Consider the following 20,211-nt stretch of genomic DNA (forward strand, 5'->3'; position numbering starts at 1 on the left):
TTCTTAGTTTTAGGTGATTAAACACTAATGAGGACATAGTTATGAATATTATTTCCCTCTACATCTTACACTCTGAACCTTTAAATCAAATATTTGTATATTTCAAATGACGAATTCTGACATTTCAGGTGTGTGGAGTTTCTGTTACTGTTGGATACGTATTCGAACATGTGGAGGTTCCCCGACAAACAAATTCATAAGCTTTCATTACCTCCAAACATACAGTACATACCGGGACATTTCTATTAGAGCCCACTGATTTACATTTATAATGAATTGACTTTTTTTTTTCTTTTTACTTGATTTGTTTTGTCATTACTATAATGCAATAGAACATCCATTACCATGTATAGTAGTCAAAAAAAATAATTATTGTCTGAATCAAATTACATCATACAAAATGGCGAAAACACTGAGGGTGTAGAAAACTCATGACACTGTAAAATGCCACCAGGAGAATTAACTAGCACCTCTCACCATCACAAAACAATCCTACTGAAATGGGAAAATCACCAGACAACGAGCCACAATACATGACATGTTGTTGACGTATAATATAAGTTCTGGTTACACAGCAGAACTACATTTCTCAGTAACAAATTTACAAGGTAAAAGTATACATAAAAACACGTATGTGTGCAAAATGACAAGGGTTGGATTTGCCTTCTGTCATGTTTTGTGCTTCGCTGACATTCTTTGTTGTTCCAGATATCAATCCTTAAAAGTCTGGTAGAGATCACTTACAGTAAAACAAGGACAAAACTGACCTTCTATAAAGTGTACTCAGATGCACAGCATCGATCATATTTAGCAGTATTTCGGAGGTACTCCTCCCATGTGATCCTGACCGCCGTGACAGGAAAACACGTCACAGTCCTTATTGTGCATTTAACATATTCTAAAAATCAGAACACACCCTTCAGCAATGTGAAGACTGAGATCTGTTACACACATCATTGGTCCAATATTAGGAAACACTCAAATATTTCTCATTAAATTCATAAAACACTATTAAAACTAGTCAAGAGAGGGGCGGTGAAAGTTAAAACTGATGTCGGTTAACGACATTATGTTGGACTCACCGAGGTGACAGGTTGCATTGCACTGATAAAAAATAAATTCCTTTATCGGAAAATATATAATGTTTTGGGTTTTTTTGTCTAGAAAAGTAAAATCCTTCCAAGTGAATTCCCTGTGTGCGCGAGTTAAGTTGCACTTGGGATAGGAGTGTCAGTTTGTGCAGCTCTGAGTTGATACAGTACGTCGCATGTGCAGCAGGTCTGTTGGTTCGTCCTCCACAAAGCTTCAAAGAGGGCAGCTCAGTTTGGTTCAGTCACAATGTACTCACTCTTCACAGCAGCTTTTTACACATTGTTTTATGTATTCCTATAACTTCTCCTCTTTTTGGATTGCAGATGGAGACACGCCTCCTTCCAGATCAGGTGTTATCTTTGTGTGAAGGACAAGGACACGTTATTATAATGCAACAAATGAGTGAAGGTTTTAAAATCAAGAGACAAATTCTCAAGTAGTCACAGCATTCAGGAAGGCAACAGAACTTAAACCAGAATTATTCTAGTCAATATTAAACATCTCAAAACCAAATTCCTGTAATCCATTAACTGTTACGTCATCATCAAAACCTATTTTTTTGTCAGTTCATCGTGAGATTTCATTTGAAATAGTTAAAAAAACACAACAAAAAAAAAACATTTCCTTTAAAAATGAAAAAAAGAAATCTGTTTTCTTAAAGATTAATTTCATCGTCTAAGTGAGTTCTCGAGGAGGAAAACACAGGATAAAGGTTTGATTCCCGAGTAACAATAATTCAGTTTAAATAATTTAACAGCCGAATGTGCAGTGTAGCAGAATAGACTGTAGTTCAGAAGAAATAACACATTTGTATTTTTCATGCAAAACACACGTCATATCTGTGTGAAGAATTAATTAAACTTTTTTTTTTTTTTTTTTTTTTTTTTTGCATATTCAAACACAATGTGGGTCGTAGCAGTTTTTTTTCACTGGCATTTTTTCTTATTGAAGATCTGCAGTGTGTTCGTGTGTGTGTGTGTGTGTGTGTGTGTGTGTGTGTGTGTGTGTGTGTGTGTGTGTGTGTGTGTGTGTGTGTGTGTGTGTGTGTTTGAGTTGCATGTAGTAGGACTGCAGTTGAAGCTCCAGAGAGTGTGTGTCCCTACCTTGGCAGGTGTGTGTTTTGCTTTTAGTGAGCTTGTGGGGTTTATGTCAAAACTGCCATTGCCGGGGGCGACTGCACGCTGTGGCCCCGTAGTCCAGCACCGACGACACGGAGCCTGTAGGCTGGAATGATAGCTTGGGTGTCACACCTCTGAGGGTCACCCCATCCTCCAATGATTTTTTTTTTTTTATATTACAGCCGCCACCAGGACCTCCAGAAACACCTGCACACCTAACGAGCCCGTCCACCAGCCCAGTAGGCACACTATATTATACGAATTATTTATTCATCTATTTTTATCTGTTTCGTCTTTTCATTTCTAACAATTTAACAGAACTGCCTCATTAATAAAACATGAAAAGTAGTGGCGATCTATTGTTATTTACGTTTTGTTGGTGTGCAGGATTACATGTGTGTTTAGCTGCTTTTTTGTTGTTAGAAATTGAATATTATGAAAAGAAAAAGGATGAGGAAAGCCAGCAAAAGAGGTCCCGAGCTTATTTTAAACAAGGCAACAGTGGAGCTGCAGAGCACACATGATGTGAGGGAATATTTTGTTTGAAATTGCATTCATTAGCAAAAATTCAAAGGTCATTTTGAGCAGCTGGTTGCTACTGAGTTTTGTCTCGTGTGCCAGTTAATTTGTTCTACTTAAAGTCAAGCAGCTGATCGAAATGATGCTTTTGCCGTTACCAGCTACGTATCTGTAAATTGTGGCTTGTCGTGTCTTATTGTCTCATAAATACAGGGATTTACAAATCTGAAAAAAAAAAAAAGCCGTAGAGCATCTGTCTGACAGCTGTCAACTGCACCCAAATGAAAGTATAAATGAGCATAACTGGAATGAGGCTCTGAGCGCCAAAACATGAAAACATGCTGTTTGTTAGCGCGAGCTGGAGAGCTGTCAGACAAAGCAGAGTTGAGAGAAAGTTTCCACGAGCGCAGCAGAGCAGCTCCTGCATTCAATCAGCAGTATGAGTGACTGCAGGGAAGCAGAGAACCAGGCCGAGTGTGTTCAGACCAGAGCCGGGATGTGAGGATCCCACCTCCAACTTCATGTCACGCGCACAGATGTACTTACGCTCACTGCCTGCACCTCCGTCTGAACGTTGGCCTTCTGCCGTCGGAGGTCAGATTTGATGAATCCTAAAAATATGGAGCAGTTTAACAGAAGAGCTGGATTTAATTATGTCGGCAAGAAACACGGCGAAATACAAAAAGTGTGTTCATTCAGTAATCAACAGTAAATCAGAGGAAACAGCATGACGGACGTGATTGGCTCCTGTTGACGGCAACAACACTGAGGACTATTGAAAGCAGGTGTCTGGATTGTACAGACAGTTTCTCATTTTAACATCCAGAATTATGTCACAACTTTCTGATCTTTTAAATAAGTTAAGTCCCCATTTACATACATGGGTTTCATGCTACAAGCAGTGGTTCGTGACCCAAACGTGGGCCACAAGGGCATTTTGAGAGGGTCACGGAGGTGTGTGTGTGTGTGTGTGTGTGTGTGTGTGTGTGTGTGTGTGTGTGTGTGTGTGTGTGTGTGTGTGTGTGAGAAAAAAGTTGGAGAATAAAGTTAAACTTTTACTTTGAAATCTCCAGAATTTCTGATGCTGCTCTTTTATTTTGAAGGACATACATTTCCAATGATGCAGCTGCCATTTACTGCCAGCGTTGTCATGACAATAACGACCAAAGCTAACATCATAAGTTAGCGCTCGGTCCGCCGTGTGGATTTAAGATTAGATAAATCTGCCTTTTAATTTAATTCAAGATAAGTTTGCCTTTCATTCCATATATCATTTAGTTCAGTGTGGTCATTAGGTTTTTAGTACCCACTTTAGTTTTATAACCCCTTTTTTTTTGTTTAGTTAATGTTATGAACAGGCATTACCGCAGTGTGTGCTTTACTGCACTGTTTTTTGTAGAAGAAACTTAAAAGGCTCCAAAATTGGGGTTGCAACTTCATGACTCAGTACAAATTTGGGTCCTGAGGCTAGAACCAGTGGAGAACTGTTGATGTCGCAAATATCAGAGAAACTACTTTATGATAAGTATTTAACTGAACAGTCAAAATGAGGTAACCACTAAAATGTTGGGAGAGTTATGCCAGTTAATGCTAAAGGTGCATTCTTTAAAAGTGAAAAATCCACCTTTATTATTTGACTTAACTGGGACACATTTAGCCACTAGGGGGCAACGTTAGCCTGCGTGTGTAACTTTAGGAATACAAACACTGAAGTCACAGCTGTGTTAAAATTCCCTTTAATGTCAAACAGAGGTGCAGTTCATACATTACCTGTCATTATTGTTCCTATGAGCAGAAAGATACACAGGAAGATGTTTCCAGCTAAAGTTCCCCATCTATCGATGATCTTCCCTTGACCAATGGTGAAAATGATTCCAAAGATCTGAAATGAGATTTTAAAAATCGATTACGAACCCAAACTCTTTCTGTGTTTAATTTTTCTTTGTTCAGCCACTGAGTTAATCATGTTCAGATTACTGACCTGAGCTGAACAGTTAAGCAGTCCAGATGAGGTTCCCTCTGATTCGGGGAAAGTGAGCTCTACTGCAAACTCAAAGCCCAGCGGTAGATATCCTGTCATGAAGAAGCTGCAGACAGAAACTGAAAGTCAAAATGAACGCGAAGACAAGAGTGTCTCATCTGTCACAGTTTATACCTCAATCATGTGATTAACTGAGAAAGTGCTCCGCAGCTGTGAAAGTAGGACGGGTGCATACTGCTGTATAATACACTCCGTCTGCAGTTCAGGAACGAAAACCTGACAAAAGAATTGCTATGGAAACCAGTTATGGGCATAAGCAGCTTACCGTAAATAGATATAATTATGAGGAAAAAGATTGCGGACTGGGGAGTTGCTTTGGCAAAGAAGCACTCACACCATTTAAGATCCATGCAGAGAACATGAACTCCAAAGATCTCCATCAGACTGTCAGACTCTGTTAGCGAAACCTGAAGAGGTGTTAGGAGAGGGGCGTTTAAATGTGACAGATATGGTTCATCATCACCCCGGAGTTAGAATCAGTCTCAAGTCTGGGTGATCAGACACGTCACAATAAAACCTCCTCTTCAGGTAACCACTTTTCAAGGCAGTCGCATTGAACTCATACAATGAAACACCTTAAATGTATTCGTCAGGTATTACAAGCTGTCACGATTCCCATTTAATGACATCAGTGAATTCCCAGCAGTGAGGCACCGGTCATATTTAAACATGTGTACTTGTAATCATCAAAAATCCTGATATGAATGGATTATTATGTTGTAGAGTTTTATTCCATCATCCATCTCAAGATTTCAAGAATCCTCTTTATTGCTCTAAATTCAGAAAAGACTGGTCCACAGTGTGTTTGTGATAGAGAGATATCAGACATATCGTATGTTGCATGCCCGGTTAATTTTTACTCACATTTAACAGGTTGTTGAGGGATATTTTCAAACCCTGACTGTGATGTTTATGACAATGGTGGCCTCCATTCATTAATGGTTACCTACCCTAAGAGTCCAGCAGTGACAAACACCACCCACAGGTGGCCCAGGTTGAGCGTGAAGGCGTAGACCACCATCCCGACCAGAGACAGGACGTACACAACCACGGTGGTCTGCCTGTGGAGACACGACACGCATATCAGCTGTACAGTGTAAAAAGGGCTGTGACATGACCAATAGTTTAATAAAAGGTTTTCTGTATACACACACATACATTTCTAAAAGCTATTTGGCTACCAAGGGGGGAAAGATTCCTGATTATGTGTGTTAATTACAAAAAACTGTTTTAATAGATTTGGCCGCCTGTAAGAACCTCGTTGAAATACTGGAGCAAAACACTTCTTTTAATGCAAGAAATTCAGGTGAAACTGGGATTGTTAAATGACCCGGGGACTCTTAGCAGACATCGTTCCCTGTGTATGCATCAAATGAATCAGACTGCATGTTATAACAGACCCTATGAACACCAACGCAAGCTATAATGAAGGGGTGTGCCTTCAAAATATCCGGGATGTTAAAAAAAGCACGTCTGAAATATCCATCATTTCCCACGATACAACAATATTCCCGAGTCGCTGAAGACCTTTTTGTCACAACGCGGTCCATCTGCAAAAACAGGCTTACTGTGGTGAAGCTATCTCTGGCACAACCACGCGTAAAATATGCTGCAAAACATTTTTGTTAATATAGCGTAGTCCCTTGACTCTCTCCAACATCGGACAATGGGAGTGTGAGTGTCCACAACATAAATCTGGGCCTAACTGCTTTGACAGCTGAGCATCCTAATGGCATGTAAGGAATCTGAGGATTTCTTCTAATCATAATAGTTTTCATGACACATCAGTGAAGGCAAACATCTACCACTCACACACTGACAGCGAGCTGGTGAAAACACTGGTAAGCACTGAAGAAAGTATTTAATTGACTTGAGCCAATGAAAAACAAAAGCATCAATAGTTAGATATTGTAACTTTCGAGACTTTTATGACTATTATTATGTTTTCCATGTGCAATGCTGTGAGAAAAGGCCTGAGATTTGACCTGTGAGCAGAGTACATCCTGTCAGTTCAGATAAGCCGAGAGGGACATCACATATAAAACTCAGCTCCGCTGGATTCCTCCTCGCGCCTACTTGGACCAAAAGCTTTAATTCACTCGGACATCTCTGTGTGAACGGGCGACTCGAAGGGCATTCACGCAACCAGCCGATATTTTAAAGCACAGCTAACATTGTCAAGAACAAGACTTGGTGTTCTCACAGGAAAACTTAAAATGACGTCACAGCACTTGCTTTCAGAGGTGACGGGGAGTGGTTTCATTTCACTTGAAGCTCGCGTCTCTTTAGATGCCAACGTCAGTCTACATTGATCCACATTTTGGATCCAGACTGAAATATCTTGAAATTTGTCGCAGGCATTCAGTCAACCCAAGACTTTAGTTTATAAACTGCAGAACGAACGACACTCGCATCAAAAATGGCGAGGACGGCCGTAGACTTGATTCTTCAGGGAACTTTCACACCTACATTGTTTGGTCCGGACCTCTGGGACTTTTCAGTTTGGTCCAAACCAAAATAGCAGGTGTGAAAGGTGCCACGGTCTGGACCAAAGGACCGGATCCAACTGAACAATGGTTCATTTTGTTTGCAGTGTAAAAATACTTTCTGGATGGCTTAGACTTTCAGAACGATCGTAGGAAATTGAGGCAATGTAACATCACTCGTTGAACAATAGAAGAAAGAAAAAGAAGAACTGGAAAAGAAGTCAAACTGAGCATCGGGAGAGGAGGGAAATTTGTCATGCAAAGTTCTTAAATGCGCTCGCAAAATTGTGATATGAAAGGAAATCAGATCAAATCTATACCACGTAACAAAAATATGAACCTTGGTTGGGACTTTATGGTGTGAAAGCGCTCTTGGTCTGAAGACAGCAGCAGTTTGATTTGAGGGAACACTGAAATATTCTAGGAATATCTTACTTGTAGGTTTTGGTCTTGTCCAGCCAAATGCCGCATATGAGGGACCCCGCCATGCCAGCGATGACAATGGTCAGACCAATTCTCCCAGCATTCACCTCTTCACCCTGAGAGGAGAAACGTTGGTATTTCTGGTTTCCATACAAATAAGACATCTGTGACATCCTGCAGGTATTTTTTTTCCTGCCGCTCTCAACCAAAACGGTCAGAGTACAAGACTCCTGCTATCTGTGTCAGGATCAGCTTTATAGTTCAGGGTCAAAGGAAGTCACACAAATGTCGCCACGCTGGGCCTGTTGACACTGAGCATGTGGCAGGAGAAGGAAACAAAGACGGGGGAAAGTTTCACAGAAGGTGAAATGAAAAAACAAAATTGCTTGGAAAATAAAGATCAAAAGGACGGTAACATGTTTTCCGAGCAAAAACACTCACAGGGTAGTGTTCGATGATCATCCGGTTCAGCAGAGTGGAAATAGCATAGAAGCAGCCGACGTTCAGCCCTGCAGACAACAAACAGAAAACAGTGTACGTGTATTCTGAGACTATCTGTAGGACAAGGACGGCGTCCTGATGGGACCTCCACCTAAAAACACTCCTGACAACCTCACACATCAAGTCCACAGCAGCCCTGAGACAGTCAGCACTTGGCTAAGAGAATTTAAACTTAACGCTGGAACACGTATCAACCAGCACCTCTTGGTGAAAAACGTTGTCGACACAAAAAGACATGAAAGTCAGATTGTTGTCACGTGTTCTGGACACATTCACAGAGTGTCTAATCTGAATGTGTTAACTATTACCTTGGCCATCGTGACCTTTGAGCAAAAAAATGTGACATTTCAAAAGACGGGTGAGTGTATTGGAAATCCGTGTGTTAGGATGACACATCCTCATATCTGCACAGCAGCTGATTGGGACTGATATCTATTTAAAGGATTTTACATCTGTTTTACCTTCCACCTCAATAATGTAACAACATCCTCTCCTGGACAGGTAATAAAAAATCAAATGTTGGGATGACGTTTGACAATAATCGAATAAACACAACACAGAACCATCTTATCAGACTTCTTCCTCACTAATCTGTATATGACCTACCAGGTCTTAAACCAAGTATTTTTGGATGGTTAGTAAAAGTGCGTAATTCTCCTCTCTTCTACTGATGAGAAAATCAATCAAAAACTATTCTCATAATTAATTAGAGAAGTATTTTATCAATAAAAATGTCAAACAGCTTCTTCTCAAACCGTTCCTACCAGGATGACCACAATAGTGTCTGTTAGGGAATACATTTTACTGAAACAGGTTTTTATTGTAAGCCAGGCTTATTTTACTTTGAGATGTCACGTAGACACGAGAGTTACAGAGAGGCTCAAACTCATGAAGGAGACCAAGACTTCAAAAATTTGATTACCAGGATGAAGAACGTCCAAAGCAAGATGAAATTATTTTCTGGCTTACATTAGGAGTGCAGTGTCTTGGAGAAGCTGCGGGGGTACTAGTTAACAGCTGACTGCTGTTTTTGTTTAAACAGCTGTCCTTTATTTTGTTCAAATTTGTTCTATCTATGTGTTTGTATGATGTCAAAATGTTAAAGTGAATTCAAATTTAAGGACAGAAAGATATTTGCAGCTTCCAGCGTTGATGTTTGGACAAAACAAGCAATTCAAACACGTTATCTTGAACTAATTTAGATTTTTACATTACATACCTAAAATAATTATTCTGATAAGTAAAACAAATGTGTATGTTAATTAAAAGCCTCATTAGTTGCAGCCTGAGCTAAAGAGTAGAGAATAACTTCTAAATCTGTAAATAAAACATATAAACAATAAAATAAAATTCCAGACAGGGAGTCGTTCTACAAAACTGTCCTGTTCCACCAGTGTGTGGAAATACAAACAAATGAAGACAGTAGGGGACAGTAAGGGACAGTAGGGGACGGTAGGGGACAGTAGGGGACCCACCATAGCTGACCACCAGGAGCATGAAGGGCTTGTTGCGCAGCAGCCTCAATATGGAGGCCATGTAGGAGTACTCATCAGGCTGCATGTTCCTGGCCTGAGCCTGGGCCTGTGTGGGAGGGATCTCTGGTCTCTCCTGAAACACTGCAAAACAAACACACACGATGTAAGACTCTTATTTTTAGGCTTTTCAGTAGGCTGGTCACGACGGTGTATCTTCTGCTCTCCTGTCAGCCAGTGGAGACGCAGACGGAGTTCAAAACCCTCTGTGATGCTGAAGGAAGAAGATCATGTGTGTGTGTGTGTGTGTGTGTGTGTGTGTGTGTGTGTGTGTGTGTGTGTGTGTGTGTGTGTGTGTAAGCCTGCACACGTGCTTGTACATAACAGCAGGCCAGGGCTGACATGTCTCTGGAGATAAGATAAATCAAGTCTTCAAGAGGCCTGTACAATCACATGTAATGATGTCACCATGCACAGTTGCCAGCTAAATATCACCAGTGACTCACCAGCGTCACACTTGTTATAAATAATCCAACAGCACAAGTTCATTATCAGCGCTTTAACTTCGCTCTGATTTGACCTCGGTCGAATATTTTGTGTGCCTTTTTTTTCTATTTCCCTTCTGTTGTAATTGGTTGTCTCTAAATTTCAACAAGAGCAAATGTGTTCACACATTTATGTAAAAAAACCACAAAAAAAACACAAAGTCAAGAGAGAAACAAAAGTTTGGAATCATGAGATTAAATAAGTGGCCATAAATATATTCCCATAGACGACACTTTTACAAGCAATGGGAATGAAATAGGAAATATGTTAGATATTAACACGTGGCTTTATGCATCCAGGGTCATCTGACCACAAGTAGACAGGTCTAATAAGCACGGCAGTTGACACCTGGTATTATTATGCATATACAGATGTGTCCCAAGTGACAACTTGTGATCAGATTTCAATTCCCAACTCTATATGCCAAATAAATATGCACATCATGTAAATATACAAGTTATTAGGCACAGGAACACAGAAACAGGAGGAGAGTAGTTGAACGCTGTAAGGTAGTGTACTTCGAAACCACCAAATATTTCCTCATATATTCTGTAAATAAACAAACGAGAATAACAACCGATCCCAAACAGCACTTATTTAACCAACAGAGTTTTGGCACTGGGTATGATTTAAAATGCAAAATGAAATACAGATTTTCTCTGTATGTGAGAGCCCCGCAGAGTGAAAGCTGGAACCACCAACCTTTTGCCCTCACACATGGTCAAAGCTCTGAGTTATCATCTCCGAGGAATATGTGGGAGCCCCTCTCCACCATGTTCCTCTGATCTCACTGAGTTTTAGTCTTCAGAGGAAGTGAAAGGAAGATTTAACAGAGTTGGGGGTATTTCATTAAAACACTTCTAAGGCTCTCTGAGCTCCTGCTTGTATTTCACATCATGTCTAAAGACATCTTATCAAAAGGTGGACAATTACAGCAATTACTGCAGCTGCTCATCTCGGGCACTGCGCTGCTGTGGAGTTTTTCGGTAGAAAGCACATCTCAGAGAGACTCAGCTTCCCAGCAGCGCCGGCTCAGGAGCCTGACAACCAGATACGAAGCTGTACCGTGAAGAAAGAGGGAACTGTATGTCAAAAAATCCACTTTAATGTTGCAACAACAAAAAAATATCTAGAGAATAATTTTTTCTTCTCATCTCAGATAACATTGTAATGCTTCTAGAAATTGCAAATCAAATTGGCATTAGAGAGGTTTGTCTGTAACACTGGAAACCATAAACTGTCAAGATGACTCTGTCCTTTATGTATTTTTACAGCCATGTTTGTAGGAGTTATGTGACATTGAAAGATTACGGCACGAGTGAGTGAAGAACCCCAACAGCTCTCACACACTTCCTCTGACGACGACTGGGGGATTTTAGTTATTCAAGTACTGTACTTAGGAAAATATTTGAGGTATTTGTACTTTGAGTATTTCCAATTTATGCAACTTTATACTTCTACTCCACTAAAATCTCAGAGGCAAATCTTTTACTTTTTACTTCACAACATGTCTGATAGTTTTAGTTACTAGTTACTTTTACCCTTCCTGTCCAGTCCAGTGTTGAAGACTTACCGATGATCACGATGACGAAGATGAAGGTCGCCACACCTGCACTGATGTAGAACATGATTCTGATGTGATACGCCAGCTCATTTATATCGTCCACATTAGGCACCAGGATGGGAGGGACCAGGAACCCAATGGCAATACCCATCTGTAGGGGAGAGGCAACAAATTAAAACCTGACTCTGTGCATTTAGGTGACGATAACACACACACACACACACACACACACACACACATTAACAAGTACACAGGGGGACAAAGTGGTAACAGGTTGAAGTAAAGAATCGGAAAAGAAAAAGAGTGTTAAGGTTTTTAGAAAGGGTTAAGTATGCTGCCCTGCAAAAAAAAAAAAAAAAAAAAGATGCAGTAAAAGCGCCGGACTCATTTGACTGCTGGACGTCTGTGTGAGTGATGGTTTACCTGTTTTTGTGAAAACAGTAGCGGTGGTGTGACTACGTTAAAAAATATGTGAAATGGGGGAAAGGAATATTTTTGACATCGCTGTAGCTTTTTATTTAACAGCCAGACACACAAGTGGCGTCGAAATGAAAGTGAGTAACACAAGGAGTCATCGTTTCCTGGGAAATGTGCCTGGCATGAAGATGACGTGTGAAAAAAAAATCTGAAACACACATATACACACACACACACACACACCGCAACCGCAAAGACTGACAACAACTCTAGTGGATCTTGGACAACGGTGGTGGTGGTGGTGGTCGTGGTGGTGGTGGTGGTGCTTATGTGGGGGTGCTGGTGGTGATAGGAGAGGGCCGTAAGCATTAACTTACCTGGTAGCCGCTGACAGCTTTAAAAGGATAATCACAAGAGCCTGTGAAGATCCTAAAAAGAATAACTAGAAAGTCATCTTTTCTTCATCCAGTCAGATATTTGAACTAAATAAAAGACATTGCGTCTCTATTTTTGTGCAGTTTTTTGATGTAGATGTAGATGAAATAGAGCGAGCGTTGAAAAACTTGTCAAAAATATGCAAAACAAGCTTATTCTCTATTGGTTCAATTTAAGGATGGCCTCACTGATGAAGATACTTTTTGGCACACAAACTGTAGATCTGTTTGATCTTCAAAGCCTCACAGCCCTTTATGGAAATCCTACCTACTTTTTGTCAATGTGAACTATTTCTAAATGTCCGGGGGGATATGTAAACTACTCCGGTCGGAAAACTTGGAAATATCCTGTTTAGGGACCGATGCCAAAGGAATTAGGTCGTGGTGAGCAAGAAAACATCAACAACAATGTCTCCTTTTATTTCCAGCGGCAGGGGGCGGGACGAGAGCACAAAACAAGACCGTGCCTGACAATGACCGGTGTTTGGTGTTTGTCTCATAAAGATGAGAGAGGACATACTTCAAATGAAGAGAAAACAGTTAAAGAAACAGAGGTTAAAGAGTATCAGAGGGGTCAAATGTCTTTTTACAGTCTATGTTTATGTACAGTGTCAAAGATCATGGTGAGATCACAAACTAAACACACAAAGCATCCATAAATAGCCAAATGAGTAACAGGTGAAGTGTAGATCCACTTTTTCTATTGTCTTTTTCAGAAGGAATCATTCTGAGCTAAACTAAATTATGAAGGCAGAACTTTTCCCTTTTGGAAATACCTTTTTAAAACTGTCAGTCTGCTGCAAAACCTCTCAATCTGTCACCTCAGTAACAAACCAGCACTTTTAGATAAATGATCGGAAGATCTGAGGTCAAGGAGACATGAGCCGCAACATGCTGAGATCCTTTTTGTGAGATGGAACGAAACTTTGTCATATCTGCCTTTCTGCCTTCATCTTCCCTCCCGTCTAGAAGAGTGTGAATCACACACCTGTTGCCGGTGTACGCTGCGTGGTGAAGAAATTCAAAGAGGAGGAGAAGTGGAGTCCCATTAAAAAATGTAGGAGCTTGATTTGACTGACATCTTAAAATTGTCCAACTTCAATCACGTATTTCTGAAAATGTTCTTGTGTTTTCTGTTCAAACTGAGCTTGTTTGATCAAAGAATATCTGTCTTCTGGGTTCCTCATTGAAGAATAGATATTTTGAAAAATGCTAATACTAAAATGGTCACCGTTTCGAAAAAGTAAAAAATAACTCATTGGGCATTAAGGAAAGAAACCAATGAGTGAATACTTTCATAGCCGAGAAATTCAACCGGTTGCTCAACTTCTAATACACGAGAAATTCTAAGGTAATTTACCAGAATTGAAACTAACCATGTAAACTTGAATTAGGTTTTCAGTTCTGCATCACTCCTCTTTAGATCTGTTTCGGTTTCTGAAGATGAAGGCGGTGACTTTGTGACTGACTTTGTTAACCCGACTGCCTTTAGGAAGAAGGATGGAAACAGAATTCCCAGCAGCCGAGAGACTCACTCACACGTCAAGATGACATAACATGTACCTGCCTGGCGTGTTAAAGACGTACTCTCTCACGCCACATTAGGATTCTCTTTACACCAACATGAGAAGTGCATGACACCATATGCCAAGAAGACATTTGCTTTTTCAGCCCAGGAGGTAAACGGAGACACACCTGGTTTCCCAGAACACCAATGGAGCAGGCCGTGGACACCTCCCGCTGCCCGAACCACAGGGACGCCAATCTGGACGGGATGCCCAGGACATAAACCGTGGCCACCGAACACACAAACTGCCCGAAGAAGGTCACGGCGAACATGTCGGGGTCGGCCGTGCCGGTCCTGATCCAGGCCCCGATGCAGTTGAAGGCAGACCCGACCACCACCACATCTCTGAGGCCCCGGTTGTCGAGCAGCCACATGACGGGCAGGATGAGAGGGATGTAGGTGAGGCAGTAGATCATGGAGAGCCAGTCGATGGCCAGGGAGTCGATGCCGTAGAAGCGCATGAAGATGTTGCTGATGATGCCGTACTGCAGCCACATGAAGGCGTTGCTCATGGAGTAGGCGCTGAAGACAAACAGCATCAGCCACCGCCGCTTGTACAACCTGGTCTCCGTCAGGGGGAAGAGCTGCGCGGTGTCCACGCCTGAAGGCTCCGAGGTGTCGCTGCCGTCTCCTTCAAGCAGGTGGTGTTTGTATTCTCCAAAACTACCTCTCTCTTTCCTTGACGGGGAGAAATCATTGTCCCCGGCGTTGTCAAGGCTGTCCGTCCACTGGTGGGAGAATTCTTCCTGAGAACTCATGTTGCTCCCACTGAAACTCTTCCCGATAGGCTTCTGTGGCACTTAACAGCTGGAGGGTCGAGCAAACATTTCTTCCTCTTCATTTCTGTGCGCTCTCTTAACACCATGGCAGTTTACCACTCCTCCTAACCAGCAGGCATGTCCTGATCAGGAACAAGCTCACCTGCTGAGCCCAAAGTGGAGATTACTACTTATTACTGCTGCTGATTTAGCAGAGGTGGATCGGGGGTGCAGTTTGAATATAATGAGCGGTGTTGGAAGGCTCCCAGGCGACAGTTTACATACCTGGCCGACTCTGCCGGTACCAGCGCTCGCTTGCCTGCTCCGGTGTTAAACACTTCTGGTCATGTGATAAAAGTATTTAGTTAGCTTTACTCCCCATTTTAAACTCCTCCTTCCAGGTTCGGTGAAGCACAACATAATAGAAGATTTACTAGACAGTCATGAGGAAGAAGACAAACTGGGAGAGCAAGTTGATTTTATAGCTACAGTTCAGCACAGGACACACAGATGTGTACAGAAGAGATAAAGTCCACTGAGGGTGATGCTCAACAATAACTGCAAGTTCATCAGAAAACCAACAAACTAAAGTGCAAACAAAGCCAAAAGGCTTTAAAACTATGTGTGGTTGCCTAATGAAGCATGTGTAGGTGTGAAAATACAGAGCTAAATCTGCAGCAACATACATTTATCATACCATCCCACCAATATATAGGAATAAATATTTAAACATTCAAATTGTATCTTGTATTACTACACTATAAAACAAGTTTCACAACCACTTCCAATTACAGCTTTCATGCTGTGGCCACAAAGTGCACCTTTGCACTCAAACACAAGGTGAAAATAACCCCCTGCTTGATGACCAGTTGTTAGAGTTGAGTGCTTCTGGTTCATAAATTGGATTTAATAATGCCCAATCACTGTATATTACATCATCTGTTTTAGGGCATAACAGTGCTGGCAAAGCTTAAGCCGGTTAGTTTAAGAAGTTGGTTGTACACACAGTGCAGTCAGAAAGTATTAGCACAGTGACAGATTTTTGTTGTGTTGGCTCACACGGTGGTGGACCGGATTTTTAAAGGGCACAAAACACTGAGGTTCAGTTTTAATCTGAAGGTGTTTACATCCACGTCACATGATTAGTGTATGAGCGGTGGCATTTTATATTTTAATTTGTTTGTTTGCTATTTTTGTGAAGACCACAAAAAGACCAGTTTGTAGCAGCTAATAGGGATCCAGATAAAGATTTTTTTTAAAAGTGACTAATCAATTGAGATTAATTTGGAGCAAAAATAAAAAATTATTTTTTACTAATTAGCTAAACATAGCCTACATGTTTAATGGTTCCTGCTTCGCATATGTGAATATTTTCGGGTTTTTTTAAAATATGGTTTTCAAAACAAAGCCTGTATGAATGGATTACGTAATACCAATAAATAGCCAAATTAATAAATTATATATATATATATATATATATATATATATATATATATATATATATGTTAATGAAAGGGATGACATTTTGTTATTTATTATATTTATGTATTATATACGTTTTTGTGACAGTCTTAAGCAGCTTGAACAGAGTGGAAATGTCCGCTGGAAGTGCTGCAGTGGCTCCGCCGTCTCCAGCCTCCAGCTGCACCACCTCTGTATGGAGCAAAGCCATGAATGGAAGGAGTGAAGGGAAGAGCAGGAGAGCTGAAACCTCTCTCAACATCAAACTCCAACCCCAGATGCACCTCATGTCCACTCCTCGCGAGTGTCTCAACTGGAATCAGCCTGGCTGCGCTTTAATATCACACCCAGTGACAGTAGAGCCGTGTTTGGACGTCCAGTAAAAGGTACAGTAGTTGCTGAACCGAGATCGCCTTGTTGGCAAGCGTGTTCGCGTTATTTCCATTAAAAAAAAAAAACAGCGCAATAAAATGATGAACCTCAACTCATACAACGATCGTAAAACTCTTTCAGCCTCATGCTGCTCCGCATCTCCAAAGCAGTTTTGGGCATTTGGGCAATACGTGGACATGTCACGCTTTCTGAAAGCGACGCGACAGTGTATCAGGATCGGAGCCATAAATATTAATATAAATATATATATATTTTTTATTTTTTTTAATTAAAAACTTTGATTATATTCTATAAGAGATTTTCCCACACATACAAAAAAAAACATGATAGAGTTCAAAAGAGCCGTCAGTTTACAGTACCTGGAGCGGAGCAGCATGGACAGCCTACAAAATAAAACTACACGAAAGATGGCGAAGCCGGGCCAGACATTGATGACGTCATTTCCCACGAGGCTGCCTCCCTCCCAAAAATAAAGCTTAAGGAATATTTCACCCAAAATGATCATATGTGAATATGGCATCATTTTAGTGGCCAACACGGGAGACTCCAGAGCTGTATGTCACTGCGTAAAATTATATTTGTGTTTGATTTGATGATTAAGATCTGGATATGAAAAGGTTTGTGAAATGAATGAGTGGTCAAAAGTATTTAACTCAATCTGCTCATTTTGTTCTGCTACATTCAGCCTTTTCTTTTTTGTAGCTACATGAATAATTTTCCACTCAGATTTATATTGTGTCCCTTCATATAGAAGCGGATCCTCATCTACTTTAAGTTGAAATTAGCTCCACCTCAGCAAGTTTCAACAGTTAAAATTCAATTTAAGATTTAAAATATCATGTGAAAATGTAACATGAAATGAATATACCAGCGACAGTGACCATCTCTCTGCAGACGACGTATTATCTGAATACTTTAAGCACAGTTTGAATGTGAACTTTTACTTGTAATAGACTGCTTTGACATTTTTCTCTGGCTTCTTTTCTTGATGTGTGGAGGCTACTGCTTCCACCACTGAGGGGTGAACATGGCGATGATGCAATGCAACAAATCCACTCCAAACGCAGTGACCGAGATGCAAAATCCCTCAACCCTTTTTAACTCTTTCGAGGTAATCAGCCCCTGTGAATAAGCCTTTCCACGTCAGCACACATTCACTCACACGCATCTCAAGACGAGGTAGTGTCAGCTCAATCAACACTTCAGAGCAATTTTACCAGGATGTTTAATTGACACCTGTGTGCTCAGTCTCAGTTCACATGTTTGCAGCGATATCATTTACTGCACCAACCCAACCAAACACACACAGAATAGAGTCGTCAGAGATAAATGGGAGACAAAAGGTATAGTGTGTGATGATAATGGGCTTCAGGATAGAGTTCGCTATAGTAATGGTACAACTCATGTATTGGGTATCCCACCACTCACACTTTAGTCAGAGGAATGACCGGAATGTTTTTGTCACTATTTCTTCCTTCAAGCATCCCTTTGGTCCCAAACTCTGGAATTTTAGATGTGTTTTCATGCAGGTGAGAAACATTACCTGATCATGATGAGGCGAGGTTGAATGGCCGGCTGGACAAAGCAAGAAACTGCACCAACAGAGACCACCACAAGCCCCGGCTTAAGTTCAAGTAATTTGCTTTTAGATATTTAGGTCATTCGTTTGAGAATTTGGTGAAATAATGTAATGCAACAAAGGGTCTTAAAAAAAACAAAAAAAAAAACATGTAGCTTTACAATATTAGTGCATACTGCACATACTGATAATTGTCTTCGATCAAATCCAAAACTTGGGGGTAGATTTAGCCTCGTTTCCGGGTCTCTAGACATGAGAGGTCAGCTGGGGCCAAAATGAAAATACTTGACTGCCAATCCAGCCATGGGTTTAGTTCATGCTGCTAATATCATTAAACATGTCAATAAAACATATTCTCTTGGATTTGTCAGGACAAACATCAAAATCAAACAGAATAGTCCTTTACTCTTTTAATGTGGCACCAACTCACCTGATTGCCAAAGACTCCAATGGAGCAGGCGGTGGAAACCTCATCTGCGCCGAACCAGACGGACGCCAGGCGGGCGGGCATCCCGAGGATGAAGACCTGGGACAGGGAACTTAAAAACTGCCCGAACATGGTCACCCCGAAGAGATCATGCCTGGCACTGGCCACCTTTATCCACGTCCCGGCGCAGTTCAGCACGTTGGCCAGCAGCGCTGTGACCCGCAGTCCTTTCTTGTCCAGGAGCCAGGTGACTGGGAAGATGAAGGGGATGTAGGCGAGCATGTAGATCATGGACAGCCAGTCTACAGCGAAAGCTTCCACGTTGTAGAACTTCATAATGACGTTGCTGATGATGCCGTATTGGATCCATTGGTACGCGTTGCTCAGAGAGTAGGCGCTGAAGAGGAACACGATCACCCAGCGCTTCTTGTATAGATGTGTGGTGACCGCAGAGCCGCTGTCACCGTTTGGGATGCGGCTGCATTCAGTTTGTTCCGAGGCTTCTGGAGCTTTGGCTCCTACACGTGGATCATTATCCATGTTCTGTGCGCTCTTGTCCCCCATTTTCGGTTTCTATTTAAATGAGCGCACTTGGAGGAGGACAAAAACAAAAGTCCTCCACCACCGCAGCAGTTTCCTCAAGATGCGTGCAAAAAAAAATCAGAAGAGTATTTGGATAAGTTTACAGAAGTGATAGTGAAGAGAAAAATTGTATCACTCAGTCCACGTGACAAAAAAAAAAGGTTCACTTGTCAGGAGTGTTGGTTTCCTTTGCTCTTCCACCAGCACTGAGATAACTTCACGCTGCTTCATTCCCGAGGACTGAACTGCTCTTCTGAACTTCTCAATACTTGAGCTGAGAAATGCCCTCTATTACAAACAGCTGACCCCGAGTTTTACTCCACCCAGCTGCTGAGATAAGAAATTACAGTGTGTGTTTAACGGGAACTAGGTATGCAGGAAAACACCCACAAGCCAGAAACAGCAGAGGACCTATAGATTAAAATAAATAAACTCACTAGAGACTGGTGATCCATATTGTCCGTATTGTTGCCTGTATAAAATCTATCTCCTATTGCAAATATCGAAAAACATCAACGTGCCACAACAACAGCCTATTCCATTCAACAAGGTTCTTCTAATTTACAATGTGGTTTCCTTCTTGTTAATCCGCAAAGTAAATGCACAAAACAATGAGTGCTTTGTTACTGCCTTTGGGCCACATGTTGAGATCTTAAGCTATGAATTTTTCATTATAAAATATTGATTAAATACCGAATCAGAACCCAACTATAATGGGATTAAATTACACTATTGCTCCCCTTGTGATTAAATGTTGTACATTCCCCACTGATGAAACTCTACAGGATTCCTTGTTATCTTTGAAACCAAAACCTGTAGAGTGACAGAGAC

General features: G+C 41.2%; 1 protein-coding gene across 4 annotated transcripts; it reads right to left on the minus strand.

Annotated features, from left to right (window-relative positions):
* Window positions 1-354: 354 nt before the first annotated feature.
* On the minus strand, window positions 355-19,620 carry flvcr2a (FLVCR choline and putative heme transporter 2a). 4 transcript variants are annotated; one of them, XM_069152099.1, is made up of 11 exons: window positions 18,802-19,620; window positions 11,772-11,913; window positions 9,656-9,796; window positions 8,121-8,188; window positions 7,692-7,795; window positions 5,721-5,831; window positions 4,711-4,816; window positions 4,500-4,611; window positions 3,276-3,340; window positions 2,196-2,316; window positions 1,374-1,449 (listed from the first exon to the last, which is right to left on the minus strand). In XM_069152099.1, the coding sequence occupies exons 1-10, from the start codon at window positions 19,360-19,362 to the stop codon at window positions 2,242-2,244; spliced, it is 1,485 nt and encodes a 494-aa protein (XP_069008200.1). In that variant the 5' UTR covers window positions 19,363-19,620; the 3' UTR covers window positions 1,374-1,449; window positions 2,196-2,241. The 4 variants fall into 4 exon arrangements, with proteins under 4 accessions (XP_069008201.1, XP_069008199.1, XP_069008202.1 ...); XM_069152100.1 differs by lacking the exon at window positions 2,196-2,316 and having other exon boundaries at window positions 355-1,449; XM_069152098.1 differs by having other exon boundaries at window positions 1,086-2,316.
* Window positions 19,621-20,211: the final 591 nt, after the last annotated feature.

Source organism: Embiotoca jacksoni, unplaced genomic scaffold (genome assembly GCF_022577435.1).
Source record: "Embiotoca jacksoni isolate LCO1_2020_lvr unplaced genomic scaffold, fEmbJac1.0.p SCAF_18, whole genome shotgun sequence".
Taxonomy (NCBI): Eukaryota; Metazoa; Chordata; class Actinopteri; family Embiotocidae; genus Embiotoca; species Embiotoca jacksoni.

Bases quoted from the DNA above. Each gene is read 5' to 3' on its own strand.
- flvcr2a (XM_069152101.1), bottom strand. From the start codon at position 14,938: ATGAGTTCTCAGGAAGAATTCTCCCACCAGTGGACGGACAGCCTTGAC. The intron at 11,914-14,308 runs GTGTGTCTCCGT...TCTCCCCTACAG, and splicing joins TTGGTGTTCTGGGAAACCAG to ATGGGTATTGCCATTGGGTT. The intron at 2,317-3,275 runs GTAAGTACATCT...CTATCATTCCAG, and splicing joins CGGAGGTGCAGGCAGTGAGC to CCTACAGGCTCCGTGTCGTC.